The 20424-nt window shown below is 42.4% G+C and overlaps 1 protein-coding gene across 1 annotated transcript in view; it reads right to left on the bottom strand.

Moving 5' to 3' along the window:
• LOC140492195 (E3 ubiquitin/ISG15 ligase TRIM25-like) overlaps nt 1-19923 on the bottom strand; it is a 67810-nt gene extending 47887 nt beyond the window's left edge. The window contains exon 1 of the mRNA XM_072591071.1: nt 19375-19923. Coding sequence (XP_072447172.1) covers nt 19375-19923 — 549 coding nt within the window. The remainder of the gene's footprint in view (nt 1-19374) is intronic.
• Between the last annotated feature and the right edge of the window lie 501 nt (nt 19924-20424).

Raw genomic sequence — 20424 nt, 5'->3', positions numbered from 1 at the left:
CTGTGTTGATCCCAGTGATCATGCCAACCTCCCCACATTTAGATAAATGTGAGGTGATGGATTTTGGAAAAACAAAGCAGGGCAGGACTTATACATTTAGTGACAAGGTCCTAGGAAGTGTTGCTGAACAAAGAGACCCCAGAGTGCAGGTTCATGGCTCTTTGAAAGTAGACTCACAGTTAGATAGGATAGTGAAGAAGGTGTGTGATATGTTTACTTAAGATGTAAATCAGGAGGCCAAATAGGTGATATGAGATATCTTTGGCAAATAGAGTTAGGGAGAATCCAAAGAGATTCTACAAATACATGAAGGGCAAAAGAGTAACTGGGGAGGAAATAGAACCTCTCAAAGATCAGCAAGGCAGCCTACGTGTGGAACCACAGGAGATGGGGGAAATACTACAGAGGAACCTCAATTATCTGGCATTCAATTAACTGAACTTCAGATCATCCGAACAAGATCGCAAAGTCCCGATCCATGGCTAACTATGTTATTCAGCATCGATTACCAGTCATTCAATTAACCAAATGAAATACTTCCTGCCCGTGTCTTTCGGATAATTGAGATTCCACTATAAGCAAGCATTTTACATCAGTGTTTCCTGTGTCTGCGTGAGTTTTCTCCAGGTGTTCCGGTTTCCTCCCACAATCCAAAGATGTTTAGGCTAGGTGAATTGACTGCGCTAAATTGCCCCGTAGTGTCCAGGGATATGTAGGCTAAGTGGATTAGCCATGGGAATATACAAGGATAGGGTAGGGATCTGGGTGGAAACTATTCAAAGGGGCAGTCTGGACTCGATAGCTGAATGGCCTGATTCCACACTAGAATCAAAGGGATTCTTTGATTCAATGGATTGTGAGAAAAAGAGAGATTTGGATGCCAGGTTTCTGTACTGTGCAAGTGCATTGAACCTTGTAGAAGAATTAACTCTTTATAGTCTGGTTTGAATGCACCTTTGTTTGTTGGTTGCTAAATGTTGTCGTGCACAGTTTATGTGTTTTTGTTTCCTGGAGTTTAAGACTTGGGGTGTACTTTGAAGTTAGGTTGCATTTTGGGAATGTATGGTGATTTGAAAGTGTGCTGTGTGTTTGTATCAGTGAGGGACATGTGTGGTTAATGTAATGTCCTTTAAAGAAACCATCAGTGGTCATGTAACTTTGGAAAAAAAAAGTCAAAACAACAGCAGTTTTAAAAGGGAGAACAGACAAAGGAAGCACATGGTGACATCATTGCAGGAGAGAGAGAGAGAGAGAGAGCCTGCACAGTTACTGCCTTTGCTGTTTGAATTCATGTATCACTGGATATCGGAGTGCGTCTGGGAAAATTAACAAACAGTGAAATGCACAACTGAACTTGAAAGAACTGCTGGATGAAGTTCACAGCACAGAATCAGATCAGTTAAGTTTTAAGTGTGGCCGACAGAGAATCTGCAGTAGTGAGTAGAGTGGGTTCTTTCTTGATTATATGTTTTTGGAGATATGTCTCTTGATTAAACTTAAAATATAAGCCATAACTATTAAGTTAACCTGGGGCAGTGTTTTGTAGAGAAATAAGACGACGTTATTTTCTGGGTCTGTAGATTATGAAGGAGCAAAAATGGCTTTAATAGAGTGATATGTACTTCTTGTCAGATGTGGGAGTTTAAAGAGAGTTTTAGGGTTACTGCGGATTCTATCTACCATAAATGCTGTTGGCTACGAATCTTAGCAGGGTGAGTGGAGCAGTTGGAGAGACAGTTAGAAGCATTGAGGAATTTGCAACAGCAACAGTATGTGATGGAAGGCAGTTATAGGAAGGGGGGAAAAGTCTCAGATACAGTCACATAGATGGGTTAGCTCCAGAAGAGAAATAGGCAGCTAGTGCAGGAGTCTTCTGTGGATGTGCCCATTTCAAACAGGTATGCTGATTTGGAAAATGAAGGGGGTGATGGATTCTCAGGGGAACATATCACGAACAGCCAAGTTTCTGGTATTGAGACTGGCCCTAATGCAACAAGGGGTACGTCAGGGTCCAAGAGATCAATAGTGTTAGGGGATTCTCTAGTCCGAGATACAGACAGACATTTCTGTGACCAGCAGCGCAAAAGCAGAATGGTGTGTTGTCTCCCTGGTGCCAGGATCAAGGATGTCTCAGAGATGGTGCAGAATGTTCTCATGGGAGAGAGGGGCCAGCAAGAGGTCATGGTCCACATTGGAACCAACGACATAGAAAGGGAAAAGGTTGAGATTCTGAAGGGAGATTACAGAGAGTTAGGCAGAAATTTAAAAAGGAGGTCCTTGAGAGTAGTAATATCTGGATTACTCCCAGTGCTATGAGCTACTGAGGACAGGAATAGAGCAGATTAATACATGGCTGAGGAGCTGGTGTATGGGAGAAGGATTCACATTTTTGGATCATTGGAATCTTTTTTGGGGTAGAAGCCACTGTACAAGAAGGACGGATTGCACCTAAATTGGAAAGGGACTAATATACTGGCAGGGAGATTTGCTGGAGCTGCTTTGGAGGATTTAAACTAGTAAGGTGGGGGGAGGGGGGCGTGGGGGCGGGGAGCGGTGGTGGGTGGGACCCAGGGAGATAGTGAGGAAAGAGATCGATCTGAGACTCATACAGTTGAGGACAGAAGCGAGTCAAACAGTCAGGGCAGGCAGGGACAAGATAGGACTAATACATTAACCTGCATTTATTTCAATGCAAAAGGCCTGACAGGGAAGGTAAATGAACTCAGGGCATGGTTAGGAACATGGGACTGGGATATCATAGCAATTACAGAAACATAGCTCAGGGATGGGCAGGATTGGCAGCTTAATGTTCCAGGATAGAAATGCTACAGGAAGGATAGAAAGGGAGGCAAGAGACCGGGGGAGTGGCATTTTTGATAAGGGATAGCATTACAGCTGTGCTGAGAGAGGATATTCCCGGAAATACATCCAGGGAAGTTATTTGGGTAGAACTTAGAAATAAGAAAGGGATGATAACCTTATTGGGATTGTATTATAGACCCCCTAATAGTCAGATGGAAATTGAGAAACAAACTTGTCAAGAGATCTCAGCTGTCTGTAAGAATAATAGGGTAGTTATGGTAGGGGGTTTTAACTTTCCAAACATAGACTGGAACTGCCATAGTGTTAAGGGTTTAGATGGAGGGGAATTTGTTAGGTGTGTACAAGACAATTTTCTGATTCAGTATGTGGATGTACCTACTAGAGAAGGTGCAAAACTTGACTTACTCTTGGGAAACAAGGGAGGGCAGGTGACTGAGGTATCAATGGGAGAGCACTTTGGGGCCAGTGACCATAATTTTATTAGATTTAAAGTAATTTTGGAAAAGGATAGACCAGATCTAAAAGTTGAAGTTCTAAATTGGAGAAAGGCCAATTTTGATGGAATGAGGTAAGAACTTTCGAAAGCTGATTGGGGGCAGATGTTTGCAGTTAAAAGGACAGCTGGAAAATGGGAAGGCTTCAGAAATGAGATAGCGAGAATCCAGAGAAAGTATATTCCTGTTAGGGTGAAAGGAAAGGCTGGTAGGTATAGGGAATGTTGGATGACTCAAGAAATTGAAGGTTTGGTTAAGAAAAAGAAGGAAGCGTATTTCAGGTATAGACAGGATAGATCGAATGAATCTTTGGAAGAGTATAAAGGAAGTAGGACTATACTTAAGAGGGAAATCAGGACGGCAAAAAGGGAATATGAGATAGCTTTGGCAAATAGAATTAAGGAGAATCCAAAGAATGCTTAAAAATACATAAAGGACAAAAGGGTAACCAGGGAGGGAATAGGGCCCCTCAAAGATCAGCAAGGTGGCCCTTGTGTGGAGCCACAGAAAATGGGGGAGATACTAAATGAGTATTTTGCATCGGTTTTTACTGTGGAAAAGGATATGGAAGATATAGACTGTTGGGAAATAAATGGTGACATTTTGCAAAATGTCCATATTACAGAGGAGGAAGTGCTGGATGTCTTAAAACAGGTAAAAATCCCCAGGACCTGACAAGGAGTACCCTAGAACTCTGTGGGAAGCTAGAGAAGTGATTGCTGGGCCTCTTGCTGAGATATTTGTATCATCGATAGTCACAGATGAGGTGCTGGAAGACTGGAGATTGGCTAATGTGGTGCCACTATTTAAGAAGGGTGGTAAGGACAAACCAGGAAACTATAAACCAGTGAGCCTGACGCTGGTGGTGGGCAAGTTGTTGGCAGGAATTCTGAGGGACAGGATGTATATGTATTTGGAAAGGCAAGGACTGATTAGGGATAGTAAATCATGTCTCACAAACTTGATTGAGTTTTTTGAGGAAGTACCAAAGATCTCACGTAGTACAGGGAGAACTAGCCATTTGGATACAGAACTGGCTCAAAGGCAGAAGACAGATGGTGGTGGTGGGGGGTTGGTGTTCAGACTGGGGGCCTGTGACCCGTGGAGTGCCACAAGGATCAATGCTGGGTCCTCTAATTTTTGTCATTTACATAAATGATTTGGATGCGAGCATAAGAAGTACAGTTAGTAAGTTTGCAGATGACACCAAAATTGGAGGTGTAGTGGACAGCGAAGAGGGTTACTTCAGATTATAACAGGATCTGGGCCAGATGGGCCAATGGGCTGAGAAGTGGCAGATGGAGTTTAATTCAGATAAATGTGAGGTGCTGCATTTTGGGAAAGCAAATCTTAGCAGGACTTATACACTTAATGGTAAGGTCCTAGGGAGTGTTGCTGAACAAAGAGACCTTGGAGTGTAGGTTCATAGCTCCTTGAAAGTGGAGTCACAGATGGATAGGATAGTGAAGAAGGCTTTTGGTATGCTTTCCTTTATTTGTCAGAGTATTGAGTACAGGTGTTGGGATGTCATGTTGAGGCTGTACAGGACATTGGTTAGGCCACTGTTGGAATATTGCGTGCAATTCTGGTCTCCTTCCTATCGGAAAGATGATTTGAAACCTGAAAGGGTTCGGAAAAGATTTACAGGGATGTTGCCAGGGTTGGAGGATTTGAGCTATCGGGAGAGGCTGAACAGGGTGGGGCTGTTTTCCCTGGAGCGTCGGAGGCTGAGGGGTGACCTTATAGAGGTTTACAAAATTATGAGGGGCATGGATAGGGTAAATAGCCAAAGTCTTTACCCAGGAGTCAGAGAGTCCAGAACTAGAGGGCATAGGTTCAGGGTGAGATGGGAAAGATATAAAAGAGACCTACGGGACCTGTGTTTCGACTTGGGTAAATGCCAATTCCAGAATTTGCCATGCTTGGAATTGCATTTTCTGGCCAGCGTGAACTTCCAAAGACTATTTTAACATGAGTGAATCTTTAGTTTTGGATGATAAGATTGACTCATTGTTAATATCCAAGTGATAGGAGCATTGGAATGTTGAGCGCAGAGTAAAGGAAAGGAAAATTTAACAAAGGATATTGGCTTTTCCTTCCTTCAAGGAGGAGGAAAGATGGATGATGTAATTATGTGCAAGAGTTTATGCCTCACACCTTTTTATGAATCCATAGATTGATACTAACTAACCCAGTCTGCTTGACGTGGAATGGATGGAGGGTTTATTTTGAGAAATTGGAGACACTAAAGGCTCAACCTTTTTGCGGAATTTCAATGTCGTAGCACAGTGATGGATGAAGCATCCTTAATCCATCAAGCCATTCATCAACAACTCATTTCAGTGTTGGGGAAGTACTGTAGAAATATTAATTATAGTGAGTGTGAGGAATCTCAAAGCTACGGAACCTGGGTACATTTTAGCCCATCATGACAAAAACTATAATAAAACTCAGATGCCCTGGTATTCTAAAACAAATAAATGTAATAGTTGCCTGATTTTAAAGGAATTCTGGGAAATGATAAAGTGCATTTCAACGCATCTAAATGGTTAGTGACTTTGAGGGAGTAAACCGAATATTGAATTTACATAGAGATATATCGAATATCTAGAATAAGTTATCAAGTAACTTTAAAAAAACAATCGTGGGTCATCTTAGGAAAAGAATAAAGTATGTTGTCCCTGAATTGAACAGAAATGTTTGACTTCTGTTTTAAAATATTATAAGATAATATTCCATGGACTGCAAATCTCAACAGATCTCTGGAATTATATATGGTGGTAATAGCTATGTTGCAAAATTTGATGACTTGAAGTAATTAAGGGTGGAGACTGGAGGCAGAAGATAAAGAAGTTAGGATAATGGTTGAAATGGCGATTGACGTTAAAATGCATTTTAATGAAAAGCAAGTTTAGATGAGAGCACCAAACTGATAGCTTTCTGTTGATGAAGTTTATCCCCTTGTCTTTCTTTTTTTAGAAAGACTGATCAGCCACTACCCAAGGTATCAGGACCATATGTGGAGAGATAAGTAAAACCTCATACATCATTTGATAAAATTATGTGGGAGTCAAGTATGTATGACATTGTCTTGGGGTATCAATGTAACTGTGTAAGAGTGAATGTTTTGTTTGGGGGTAACAAACATGAGATGGTATAAAAGCATGCCCTGAAGATCAGGTCTCAGACATGGACACCTACTTGACAAAAAGATTTGTGTGGCTTGGTGCCTTAAACAATAAGACACTGACCCGAAATCTGTAGTGAAACTGACTTTAAAACAATAAAAGTAGTATTAGTGAAAGGGATGTTAAGGAATAACAATCAAAGTAATAAGTGTCATTGTCCATTATGTCAAAATGTTACAGGAATGAAAGAATATGGACTCTAGGAGGAACAACAGTGGACTGAGTGACATGCAGAGCCCCCATTATGACTAAACCAGTTGGTGAAATGTGGGCGGCACGGTGGCACAGTGGTTAGCACTGCTGCCTCATAGCGCTGGAGACCCAGGTTCAATTCCTGCCTCAGGCGACTGACTGTGTGGAGTTTGCACATGCTCCCCGTGTCTGCGTTTCCTCCGGGTTTCCTCCGGGTGCTCCGGATTCCTCCCACAGTCCAAAGATGTGGAGGTCAGGTGAATTGGCCATGCTAAATTGCCCGTAGTGTTAGGTAAGGGGTCGATGTAGATGTAGGGGTATGGGCGGTGTGGACTTGTTGGGCCGAAGGGCCTGTTTCCACACTGTAAGTAATCTAATCTAAAAAAAAATTGTGTCAGGATTGTTAGTGTTTGGGAAAGAATACTGAGCTAAGACTCTGGTGCTGTAGGGGTCTGTGGTCAGGGAACCCCAGGAAAAATAAAAAGCGGGAAGCATAAGCTGGAAGTAAAGCCTGGTGAATGTTCGAGCTGTATTGTTTGTCACCATGTATATTGTAGCTTAAAGGGGGTACTTGCATGTGGAGGTAGGTATTCATAAAATCAGCAAGGGAAAACACAGGTTGAAGAAGTTTCCTCAAGACAAATAGAGGAGAAGGGAGCTGGAGAAAGTGTAAGTTCATGCACAATGCTACTTTGTTGTTATTAGGTGAGGTGATCTGTGGATAGGGAACAGGAGGATAAAAACAAAACACAAATTAAGGAACCGGAATCTGAAATATAATGAAATCTAGAGCAAATTAAGAAAGTAGATTAATTGAAATCGTGTAAAATCGGCTTAAAGCCAATCAGTCTGGCACACCTTTTTTTCTTTCCCCTCTCTCCCTCTCGCAGGTTTGAAGACCCCTCAGCAGGAACAGGGTCTTCGAATCCAGGATTGGAACTGGGATTGATTAAGGTCATTAAGTGACTGTAATTAAGGATATTACTGACATTAGCATAAGCATGAAAACGCTAATCCTCTGTGGGCTCCTTTCAGTATCGGTCCCACTGGAGGCAGACTGGCATGTGGAACAACTTGCTGGTTTCATCACGGTCTTGACTGTACATCAGGGGTGGAATATATTTAAGGGTTTACCTCCCCAAAGACCACTGCAATCAGTAATTTTATGATATACCTTATTGTTTTATCATTTGTATTGAGGCTGGACATTTTCATTGTAGTTTTAATCTCTTGGTGCAGGTCAAATTCTCTTAATATAGTTCTTGCGCAGAAGTCACTGATTTGCATCTGTATCTGCAATTGTAACATGCATTGTAAAATATCATCAGGTATGGATTGTATAGGATGGTTCGAAGGGCTAAACTTGTTATTATTTCACAGCTATACATGACCTTGAATTGTCCTGTGAACATTCCTGCCTGTGCCAAAGATGGCTTGTTTTCTGATTTTGCTTGTCTGTACTGGTTATTTGTTACACTGTATAACAGAGAGAGAGTTTCGTACTAAGTCACTGGACTTCACCCCAGACTGGGATTGTGAATAGTGCCAGGAACAAGCTAAGCGTCCAGACCAGATTAAGGGGCCCCTGGTGGGCAGACAGGCATGAGACTTATTGATCTTTGTCCTTTCTTTTTCATTCACTTAATAAATATCCCTTTTTTTTGTCTTTTGTTATTACTCAATAAATGTTCATATTTAAGCAAATTGCTGTAGTCAAACCTTCTCTTAACTACATTTAAGTACATTTTAACATGAACCCTGCATTTATTCCTGTAACATCTGGTCAACATGGACACCTACATCAGACTCCTGCTCATCGACGACAGCTCTGAATTCAACACCATTATCCTCTCCAGACTGTTCTCAAAACTCCGTGACATTGGTCTCGGCTTCACCTTTCATCCTCAGCATCCTGACCCACAGATTACAATCAGTGAAGATAGATAACTGTACATCTTCCACAATAACACTCAACACTGGGGCCACCCCAAGGATGTGTTCTCAGCTCCTTACTGTACGGCCTGTACACCCACGACTGTACAGCCAAATTCCGAACAAACTCCATCTACAAGTTTGCTGACAATACCACTCAAACAATGATGAGCCAGAAAACACAAAGAAGTTTTGGTGATGTGGTGCAATGAGAACAACCTCTCACTCAACACCAAGAAAACTAAAGAATTGATCATTGACTTCAGAAGGCAAGGAGAGAAACACGCCCCCAGCTACATCAACGGAGCAGGAGTGGAGTGGATGGAGAGGGTCAAGTTCCTCAGAGTGAAGATAACCGACAACCTATCCTGGATTCCCACGTAGGTGCTACAGTCAAGAAGGCACAACAATGCCTCTTCTTCCTCATGTGGCTCAGGAAATCTTGCATGTCCACAAGGTCCCTCATCAACATCTATGGGTGCATCACTGAAAGCATACAGTCCAGGTGCATATTGGTCTGGTATGGGAACTGCTCTGCCCACGAGTGTAAGAAACTTCAGAACGTGATGTGCATAGCCCAGACCATCACAGAAACCAACCTTTCATCCATGGACTCCATTTACACAGCTCGCTGCTGCAGAAACCCTGCCAATATCATCACAGACCCATTGCATCCCACTAAGGCTCTCTCCTACAACCTCTTCCGTCAGGCAGAAGATACAGAACCTGCATGCAATAGCAGGTTCAGGAACAGCTTCTTCCCAGCTGTTATTAGACTGATGAATGGACTCTCTAGCCTCAAATAATGCTGATCTTGCTAATGTTGATCTCGTCTAGGACATGCCTTATGCAATGTAATCTGCATGTCTCTTTCTAAGTCTTTTTATAGCCTCTATACATCCTTGCCTACAATGATTTGCTTGTCCAGCTCGTAAACAAAGCTTTTCACTGTATTTCGGTACACATGACAATAAATCAATCAATTTAACCGGATCCAAAAAAGAACAATTTGGATACGCTCTGTGATCCAAGACAACTCTCCAAATTTCTACTCCTTTGGAATTTATGAGAGTGACAGAAAAAAAGATTTAGAGTTATCTCATAATTATCAGCCATTGTTGCAAATCTTGGGTCCCCAACATGCGTTCTTATTGTGGACAGCACTGAGTTTTTAATTTCATCTGAGATAACCTCTCCAGTCATGATTTCACCTTCTAATGTTCATATCCATCTGTCAAGATTACTCTGCTTAACCTTTCAATTTCAGTGTTGATTAGTGTGGATTGTTTCCCTAAATTCCAGAGCATTTCCTGTTTACATCAGGTATTACCTCGTGTGTAACAAATGTAATATTTTATTACAGTGTCTTCCTGCAGTGAAGCAGAGATTTCTTGTGCTTTACCTGTCAATTTACTCTGCATAAGCAATGTTCAGTCTTCTTTAGCCCAATTCATTTGCCGAGCCATTTTTTCAAATGACATGAAAAATGTCTCCAAGTTACTTTCCTCAAATTTTAGGAGGGCCTGTACAAACTTAAACATTTCCTTCTTGAACCTCAAATTATGGCACAGACACCTCACCATTTGCAGCCCCTGGATAAGAATCTGATCATTTTAAGCTTATATTTTCTCCCTTCCTCCTCTCTTTGCAACTCTAATTATAGTTATCCCATTTCCCTTCTTTTCAATTCCATCTCTCTTTCTTTATATTTTACTTCCGTTTGGGAATTACATCTCCAACTTGTCTTTTTCATTCTCTCCTCATCTGCTAACTTCTTTAATGAAAACTGAACATCACCAGATTTTGATATTTCACTACCTGAAGTGCTTGACCTTTTTAACATTTACTCTCAACCCAAGTGCTGCGCTAGTATGTCAATTATCTCTGACAGTTTAGCTCTGCCAGGCCAATAAACACGCTCTTTGAAATTTGCATTCACGATGCTAAAAGTTAAAAGGGATTTAGTGGAGTTTATAAAAATGAGTCCAGAAAGTAAACTCGGAAGAAGAGACCATGGATCAGATTTTGGCTTAAACTAAACGAAGAGTTAAAAATCATACAACACCAGGTTATAGTCCAACCTGGTGTTGTGTGATTTTTAACTTTGTCTACCCCAGTCCAATGCTGGCACTTCCCCATCATATAAATAAGAGATCAGAGTTTGACACTGCTAAGAGTGCAGAAGACGAATATTGAGTAGATAAATGTTATGGAGGCTCTGTATCTAAAGAAGAAATAACCCCTTTGTTTTCAAATGAAAAATCAAAGGCCATTACAATACTAGGAGATACAGGGGCTACTCAAGCTCACTGGCTAGAGAAGGTTTAGGTTTCCTCCGGCAAGTTCAATAAAAAGCAAAAATATTGGCATACAGAATAGGTGGACAGTACATTCAGGGTTCCATTGTACAAAGTCCCATTGGAGTCTGACTTGTTGCTTGGCCTAGTGATAGAAATTAAGAAATTACCTGGGGATGAAGTTGATTCATTTCTGGGGAATTATGTGGCAGGACTAAAAGTGAAGGCTGCTTCTCACAACTCCTCCACTAGCACAAAATATTTTGTCATTTCCATGCTTTAAATCAGCGTAGACCCTGATGTTTTCCTTCAACTGTATTATTTACCAATACCACACCCAAATTCTTGTTGCTCCTATTTCTAAGTTGATCTAATGTAACCCAATCCAACTCCAGACCATGAGCACCCAGACCTGGTTTCCAACATGCTACCCAATGTGTTGTAACAAGGTCCCAGTAGTCCCACGAAAGGTAAAGATTTATAGTGTCTCCAATTCCCAACTTTCAGACTTAGGGTGTATAAGAAGCATAAATAGGATGCATTTTTGTACTGAACAAGAAAAACTGCTGACATATAATTCTACTTATTGTAGCACTAAAGCCCTTGTAAACTCCCCTTTTTATATACACACAATTGCGCACACACACACATAGACAGGGTTAAAATGGTAATCAACAGAGGGGAAAGACTGGGAAGATGATTAGCAACAAGTACAAGAATGTAGGAGAAACGCAGCAGATGGAGACTGATCTGTGGAAAGAGAAACAGAGGTAACATTTAGAGCCTGGTATTACTTTTCTGATGTTCTGTCTTTATTTCACATTTCCAGCATCTGTAGTAATTTAATTCTTTTTAAGCCAGTTTGGTAGTCTTTGTTCCCATGTGGCTGTCATGATCTTTATAGTACTTCTGCTGACCAGGACATCACTTCATTCTCTCTCTGGATGCTTCCACTGGTTGGGAGATACAAGGTGACTAGTCAATCCAAAGAATATCTAACTTAGCAGTTAAAAGTCACAGCTTACAATGGCTGTTGCAGAAAAACTAAACTGTTGCTTCTTCAGTTTTACAGAGAATTCTTGACTGCAGAGAACAGGGAGACTGCTCCAAAGCTGGAGATGAACTGAATACTTCTACCTCTCTGTATCTTGCTCCCAGCTCCAGGCTGCTCAGCTAACTGACAAACAATGTCACACTTGTTGACAGGCAAAAAAGGCCAATGCCATTACTAATTGGTCACTAGATCATAGACAAATCAAATTCTTGCTGCCAGCAAAATCTTCATCAATACATTCCTTCCGTTCCAATTCATGTGCAATCTGAACTTCAGTTCAAACAGTCACTTACATAATGCTTAGCGTGGGTGTCATGTCACTAACTTTTCAAAAGCTGCAACCAACCTTACAAGCAAAATTGAAAAAAAACAATATTTTCTTATGTAAGTGAGCAGTTTACAAAAGTACAAAATAGAAAGTCACAGTCCTTGTGATGAGCTGTTTATTGCTTTACAAGTGTCACTTAACAGTAATGCGGAAGACCCCCTTATGTTATTTTGTTGATAAGTAGTCCAAGAGGATGATAGTGGGCTGGGTTGGATTTGTCTTGACTTTTGTGGACAGGATGAACCTGAGGAAATTTCCAGATTGCCGGTAAATGTAACAGTACTGAAACAGCTTGGCTTGAAGCAGATAGTTTTGGAATATGAATCTTCAGTACTACTGCCAGAACGCTGTCACGGCACAAGCCTTTGCAGTATCCTGTGTCTTCATCTGTTTCTTGAAACATGTGGACTGAACTGAATTGGCTGAAGTCTGGCATCTCTGATGCTCAGGATCTCAGGAAGAGGTGGAGCTTGGAGCTTCTGGCTTTAGATAGATGGGAATGCTTCAGCCTTCACTTTTGCATTCATCTGTTGGGCTCTCCCATTATCGTGATCATTAACGGAAGGGACACTCCAATAGAACAGCTAATGACACTGCTCGTGTATACCATTAAGACACTGGCAAAGTTTAAAACCTATGTGAGCAAGGCAAAGACTGACAGGAATAATGAACAGTTAATGCATAAGAATAGGTGAAAGTGAGGACTGCAGATGCTGGAGATTAGAATCGAGTGTGTGGTGCTGGAAAAGCACAGCAGGTCAGGCAGCATCCGAGGAGCAGGAGAATCAACGCTTTAGGCAAAAGCCCTTCATCAGGAATACATGAGAATAGTCATGTGTATATTTTGCAACCTGGATGTCTTAAAATTTAAAGAATAATGCATGTTTTTTTTCTTCTGGATTCTTTATATGCAAAGAGGGATGTTTTAAATACAAATCTGTACAAATGTGCCTCCAGGTATGCCATAGGCATGTGATATCTGCGATGCAACACTAACTGGGGGCTTCCACCTTGCAAACAATTTCAATAAAGTGACAGTACACACCAAACTGTTGCCTTCCCAGCTTGAAACCACAAACCATTTCTCTGTGTTCCTATCACTAAGCCATTGATAGTTATCCTCTTCTCTTCAGTTCCGCTCATCACACATTCTTACAAACCTCAGGGTCCCAAGAGCTGAATGTGGTAAGAAATATTCACTTCTGTGGCTGCCAGTAAAGTCTGATCCCTGCCCTGAATGTGACCATAAGATCTGTTCATAATACATTCACTTTGACATCCAAACTATTGAAATATATTGGAAATAATTGTGGTCACTGATTCCTGTGACACTCCGCAAGGTGTTCTATCCTGAAAATGCCCTCTTTATCTCAAACACTGACTTCCCTTGGTTAGCCAATTATTTATCCAATGCACGGTCTCATAACATATTAAGTAGCCTTCCAAACAGTACCTTGTTAAACACCTTTTGGAAATCCAAATATATTATATCTACCTATTTACCTTTATCCATCCTGCTTGTTACCTCCTCAAAGAACACTAATAAATTGGTAATGCATGATTTCCCCTTCATGAATCCATGCTGACACTGGTTGCTTATATGTATTTCTTTATAGTATATATATTTAAAAATGGTCTAATATGAACTGAGCAACCAGAACAAAATAGCTCCACAGAGGCCAGTATTCCATCACCAAGTCTCCCTTTTATTTAGACATGAACAGTCTGTGACTTCATTACTGCCTCATTCAGAGTCTTCTCTCAAAGTGTCAGTATATCTGATGCTCACCCTTATGTCAACCAAGATTTGCTGATTGGAGCTAGATTAACTGCCCCAATCAGGTAACTCATGCTCTGTGATGTCAAGCTGGCTGACCGCATTGCAATCATTACATCCCTCGTCTAAGTTCACAGACATAAGCCAGTCCTTTATGTTGGAAAGCCTCTTGGGACATTTTAGCACCCGATCAGGTTCCTCTAACTCGGTGTCTGGTTTGGACGGCATGTAATGAAGGGAGCCTGCCTCTTGCTAAGGAGCACCCTTGATAGAATTTCACTCTTTTCTTCCAGCAGAAAAGACATCAAGGCAGCTACTAAGAATCGTAGAGTCCTACAGCACAGAGACAGGCCTTTGGCCCAAACTGGTCCATGAACTCCTTCATGTCTATCTCAAATTCAGAAGACTCAACAATGCTTGATGGAGAGGGTGAATCCATGGATTCCAGTTGCATTTCTGGCTGTTCTTAGGAGCAGGATATGTTTTGCACTAAAACCCTGCAGCTTTTATATGGTCCACATACTTGTTCAGGATCGTTGCACCTACCCAAACTTTATGCATCACTGATCCTGACCTGACCTCCCATCAACCACGCTTCTTATCTATGTGGAATCATCACTGTGATTCCCATTTGATGCAGTCTTGTGTCTGGCATTGGAGATCCTGATGCCAATACCTTGGAGCACAATAGCTGTTTCTTTACTTCATGGAAAGCTAGCGCCCGTCAATATGACCATTCCCAAGGCTGATACTTCTTTAGGAGTTGATGCAAAGGTGCCAGGACGGAGGTTAGGTTATGTACGCATTTTCCATAATAATTTCCCAGCACAAGACGTGACCTAAGTTCGCAGACAGATGTGGGAGCTGAGGACCTTTGAATGCCTTAACTTTATCTTCCAATGCAAACTGGTCTTGTCGACTGTGTAGCCTAAGCAAGTCACTTGGGTTGGGAGGCCTAAAACACACACTTTTCCCTTGTAAGCATATACCTGCCTTGAAAACCTCACCTGAGGCCTATATCCAACTTCTCGAAGTGTTCCTTATTATTCTACCCTGATTAGGAGATGCCATCTGGGTAAATGGCGACCCGAGGTCAACCTTGCAAAATGTTTTTTGCATCCTCCAAAAAATTGATCAGGCTGACGATGCCCCAAATGGTAGTGTCATATATTGGTACAAGCCCTTATGGATATTAATTATAGCATACTTTTGGGAATCCTCGTCTAAGCGCAATTGCAAGGAGGTGCAGCTCATGTCCAGTTGTGTGAAGGATAGCCTTCCTGATAGTTAAATGGTGTATCAATCCTCTATCCAGGATTGGGCATTTATCCAGCTAAGAAAGGTGGTTTACCATTTGTTTACAATCTGCACAAAGGCGAACTAACCCATCAATCGGTATCACCAGTGTAGCCAGTTTACATGATTTGGACTGATTTGTTGATTCCTTCACTTTTCAGTTTTCCACTGGTTCCTCTACTTTTGCTCAAAAGACAAATGGCATGGGCAGGACTTGCAGAATTGTGGAATTGCTTCCTGGTCATCATGCTAGATGGCCTCGGCTCTTCTGGACCTTCCTGAGAAACCTCCGAGTATTTAATTAGGACTTCATTCAGGCAGCCGTTTCCTTATTGAAAAATGTTGAGGTAATCTCAATGAATCTCTCACAAACAATTTTGCCCCACCAGGCTTGGACCGGAGCCTTTTACTATAATCAGTGGGAACTGAACCAGCTGCTTCTTATAACAGACTGGAACTGAAGTTGTACCCATAATCTGTAAAGGTTCCCTGGTATAGATTCACAGCCTCACCCAAGTCTTGTGCAAAGTTAAAGCCTGGAGTTCAGCTTGAATTTTATTAGAAACTGACTCTGCGATCACTGATGGAGCCTTGCCAGTATGGACTTCCATTAGAACCAGATGACCATTTAACCAGATGTTTATCGTTACTTTTCATCCCACAAGCCTCTGCATTCAAAGAGTCATCCTCCACCATTTCAGACAACTTCAGCAGAACACCAGCAGCAAACACAGCTTCCCTTCACTCCCCCTGCCTGCACATAGCAAGGACTGGTCCCTCTGGGACACCCTAGCCTATTCCTCAATGGCCACCAATACCAACCCACTCCTACGGCACCTTCCCATGTAACCACAGAAGGTGTAATACCTACCTTTTCACCTCTTCCCTGCTCACTATTCAAAGGCTGAACCAGTCTTTCCAGGTGAAGCAGCGTTTCACCTGTACCTACTTGAGTTTGGTCTATTATACCACTGCACCCAATGTGGCCCTACATTGCATTGGAGAAACCAAACGTAGACTGGGTGACTGCCTTGCAGAACACCTCCAGTCCATGTGCAAGCATGACCCTGACCTTCCCGTAGCTGGTCATTTTGAAGGAGTGTCCTGCTCTCATGCCCACTTGTCTGTTCTCAGCATGCTGCAATGCCCCAGTGAATCCCAGCTTCTGACTAGGAAATTTACAACCTTCTGGACTTAATATTGAGCTCAACACTTTCAACTTGTGAACTGACTCCCATTCCTTCCCTTTCTTTTAGCCTTACTTCTATTCTCTGTCGAACATGTCCTCTCTTCCCTACCCCCGCTCCAGTAGGACCATCTGTTCTTTCCAGTCTAGCTGATAGACCATTCAATGTTGTGCCATTCTCACACTGTGATCACTTTTTAATTTTTTTTAAAATATAGAATCCCTCCAGTGTGGAAACAGGCCCTTTGGCCCATCAAGGAAAAAGTGAGGACTACAGATGCTGGAGATCAGAGTCGAGAGTGTGGCGCTGGAAAAGCACAGCAGGTCAGGCAGCATCCGAGAAGCAGGAGAATCGATGTTTCCGCAAAGGGCCCTTCATCAGGAATGAGGCTTCAGTCCAACAAGTCCACTCTTCCAATCCTCCAAAGAGTAACCCAGCCAGACCCATTCTCCTACCCTATACTCCCCCCTGACTAATGCACCTAACTTACACATCCCTGAATACTATGGGCAATTTAGCATGGCCAGTTCACCTAACCTACACATCTTTGCACTGTGGGAGGAAACCGGAGCAGCCGGAGGAAACCTGCACAGACATGGGGAGAATGTGCAAACTTCTCACAGACTGTCGCCCGAGCCTGGAACTGAAGCAGGGTTCCTGGTGCTGTAAGGCAGCAGCGCTACCCACTGAGCCACTGTGCCTCCCCAACTGAACCACCGTGCTGCCCCACTTAATCTTCACTGTCAGCACTCTTTCTCCCACAGCACTCCATATCTCCCTCGTTGCATAAATGCTGTCCCTCCACACTTCAGCTCTGATGAAGAGTCATCTCGACTCAAAATGTTAGCTTGTTCTCTTTCCATTGGTGCTCTGATTTCTGACTACTTCCGATTTTGATGTTGCTAAGCAATTTAACTGTCCCTGTTAAATCAACTGTAGTATGAATGCTCCTGAAAATCCTCCTGAATGCTATTTGTGTTATCCTACTCAATTTAGGTCAGTAAGACTCCTCTGCTCTCTCGAGTCTGCATAACGACAACAACTGCAAAGGCTTGCCTTCCCAGATCCTGAAGAACATTTTAAATATTGGGCCAAGGTTTTGTTTTGGGGTTTTGCAGTGGGCCAACCAAGAGTCCCTCCGATCGGGATGTGTCCTGAGTGAGTCTGTGCAATGGCCTTCACTCAGGTGGTGTACCCCAAGCTCAGTCGGCCTGGCGAGGATGTCCACTTCCATCAGAATTCCCTGTAATTCACATGCTCCACTTGCTGCAGTTTCCAATGGTATAGCTGCTCAGAGTCCATTTGGGCATCAGGTAGTAGGCATTTTTAATTGTACATTATTGATCCCACATACCAGGCAGTCTTGAAGCATCTCATGAAGTACTAAACCAAATTCATGGGCTTTTGGCAGTCATTTTAACCTAGTCAAAAATCCAAATACAGCTTCCCTTAGTTCTCGAATTGCTGAGTAAAAGCGATAGCGTCTCAGATTTAGAGGTGGGGGGGGGAGGGCATAACATTCCTTAACTATGTCCATCAATTCTCGAAAGGTTTTAGTATCTGCTGCCTCAGGGAAGGTTGGGCTCCTGATGACAGAACCACCTGCAGCTCCACAGGCTGTCAGAATTATTTGTAGGTTTTCATCTGCCACAATTTCATTTGACCAGAAGAAAAACATATTTTTTCCAGGTGTTGTGTCGTGTCCTCGACAGTAGGGTCAAACAAGTCAAATTTCTCAAATGAATGCTTACAGCAACTCAAAGATGACTACTGCAAACAAATTTATTCAGGAGTATGCGTTACTCCCATCACACGAAAAGGACTGGACACAGGCCATTATCTCATCACCAAGACTCTCTTTATTTACTGGTGAACAGTCCGTGACTTTGAATTGCCTCATTCAGAATTAGCTATCAGAGCGGCAGTATCTCTGAAACTCCCCCTTTTTATCTGTCAGCCGGTGCTCTCTGACTGGGGCTGTTAATCTGGTCCAATCAAGAAACTCATATCCTGTGAGGTCCACCTGGCTGACCTCGCTACAATCACTGCACAGATATACAGAGGAACCTCAATTATCCAAAGGACACAGGCGGGCAGTATTTCATACGGTTAATTAAATTCTGGATAATCGAATGCCAGATAACATAGTTTAGCCGAGCATTGGGATCTTGTGATGCTGCCGGAAATCCGATATTTGGATAATCGAATGCTGGTTAATCAAGGTTCCTCTGTACAAGCATTTTTCTCAGTCACACACTGTACTTTCACACGGATCCAGCTCCCCAATTTCCAGGAATCAGCTAAGAGGGGAAAAGGAGACGCACTCCGGCACACCAGCGTTTCTCAAACAACAATTTCCTCTTTTTGTGAGGTTGAAATTTGCCAATCAGTCCCTTACCCTCTCCCCACTAATGGTCCTCTCCATGCTGCTGAGAGTAGAAGCCCCTGGACTTACACTGTAAACAACATGCACTGCTCTACAGCCCTGAGTTATGAGGTGCCAAATCCCACAGACGCCCATACAGTGAGGTCTACAAAACCCACCCGAAAGGGGCCAAGTGTGGGTGAGGGGCAATCACTCTTTGTTACTCTCACACGTTTCCCGGAGCCTACCTTATTCCCTGAGAAAAAGGGGAAAGGGCAAATTAAATTGACAAATAAAAAAACAGCCAATAACTAAGAGTCAGGATAGTTAAGAAAACACTGGAGTAAGTCAGTATCATCTGTAATCAGTTCCCGTTAACATTGGTCATTAATAAGAAAACCCTCACTCACTACATTTAATATCAGCAAAAGTGTCACTCACCTTAATCGCAGACTGTGCCTGATCCAGGCTTAGTAATGTGTGGGATTTATGTTTCCCCGTTACAATACAGGAACCACACACACACTCCGCATCATCATTACAGTAAAACTCCAGAACCTTTTTATGATCGAAACACTGTCTTTCTTTAAAATTTCTCACAGGCTCAATGAGTGTGTGATCTTTGTAGTACTCTTTCAGTAAATGTGGTTTTACATGCTGGGAGCAAAAAGATGTTTCGCATTTCAGACACGTCTTCACAGCTGGTGTTGGATTCTCAATGCAGTATTCACACATGAGATGAGGTGAATCAGTAGGAGACTCTGAACGGCGGTAGTGTACCCCTGTGGCTTTTCTCTCCAAACTGGGCCTGCGGTTGAATATCTGTCGACACTGAGGACACTCAAACTTTCCTGCACCTGGTGTCTGGGCCCAAGCTTCCTCAATACATTTCAAACAGAAACTGTGCAGACAAGGCAATCTCACAGGATCCTGGTACACCTGGAGACAGAGAGCACAGGTTAACTCATCTTTTAAATCCTCAGTCTGCATCTTTCTAAATCATGAAATAGTGTCCATACAGCACTAGAGGGGCTGAGAAACCCAGTGCAGGAAGTGAAATTCTTGCAAAGTGCAGGGACTGATAAAGTTAGTTTCACTGTCGTGATTCACTCTGGTTCAAGATTAACTCTTTCAGGCCCCAGTAACTTTTCAGAACCAAAGTCAGAAGGATGAGATTGCAATTTCAACGAAAAGTGCGTGGGAAAATGAGGCGGTGTCCTGGAGAAGCAAGAGCAGAAGACTGCAAGGTGATGATTTATGAACATTGAACTTACAAACACAATCTTGTGCAGAGTGTAATTTTAAAAATCTGACACACGAAGATTCCCTGCACATACAAAGAGCTTCTTTATGTTTCATTGCATTCTGACTTGAGTGGTAGAAGTCAACTTGCGACTAGACACAAGGATGGAAACTGTTCACAACTCAGGGATTGCCTGCACTTACAAACCAAACAGTGGAAATACCAGGCTAATGCATCCAACAACTCAT

The sequence above is a fragment of the Chiloscyllium punctatum genome, chromosome 20 (assembly GCF_047496795.1).
Source record: "Chiloscyllium punctatum isolate Juve2018m chromosome 20, sChiPun1.3, whole genome shotgun sequence".
NCBI classification, from domain to species: Eukaryota; Metazoa; Chordata; class Chondrichthyes; order Orectolobiformes; family Hemiscylliidae; genus Chiloscyllium; species Chiloscyllium punctatum.
The sequence above is the reverse complement of the archived record's forward strand: the minus strand, read 5'-3'. Positions and strand labels throughout refer to the sequence as shown.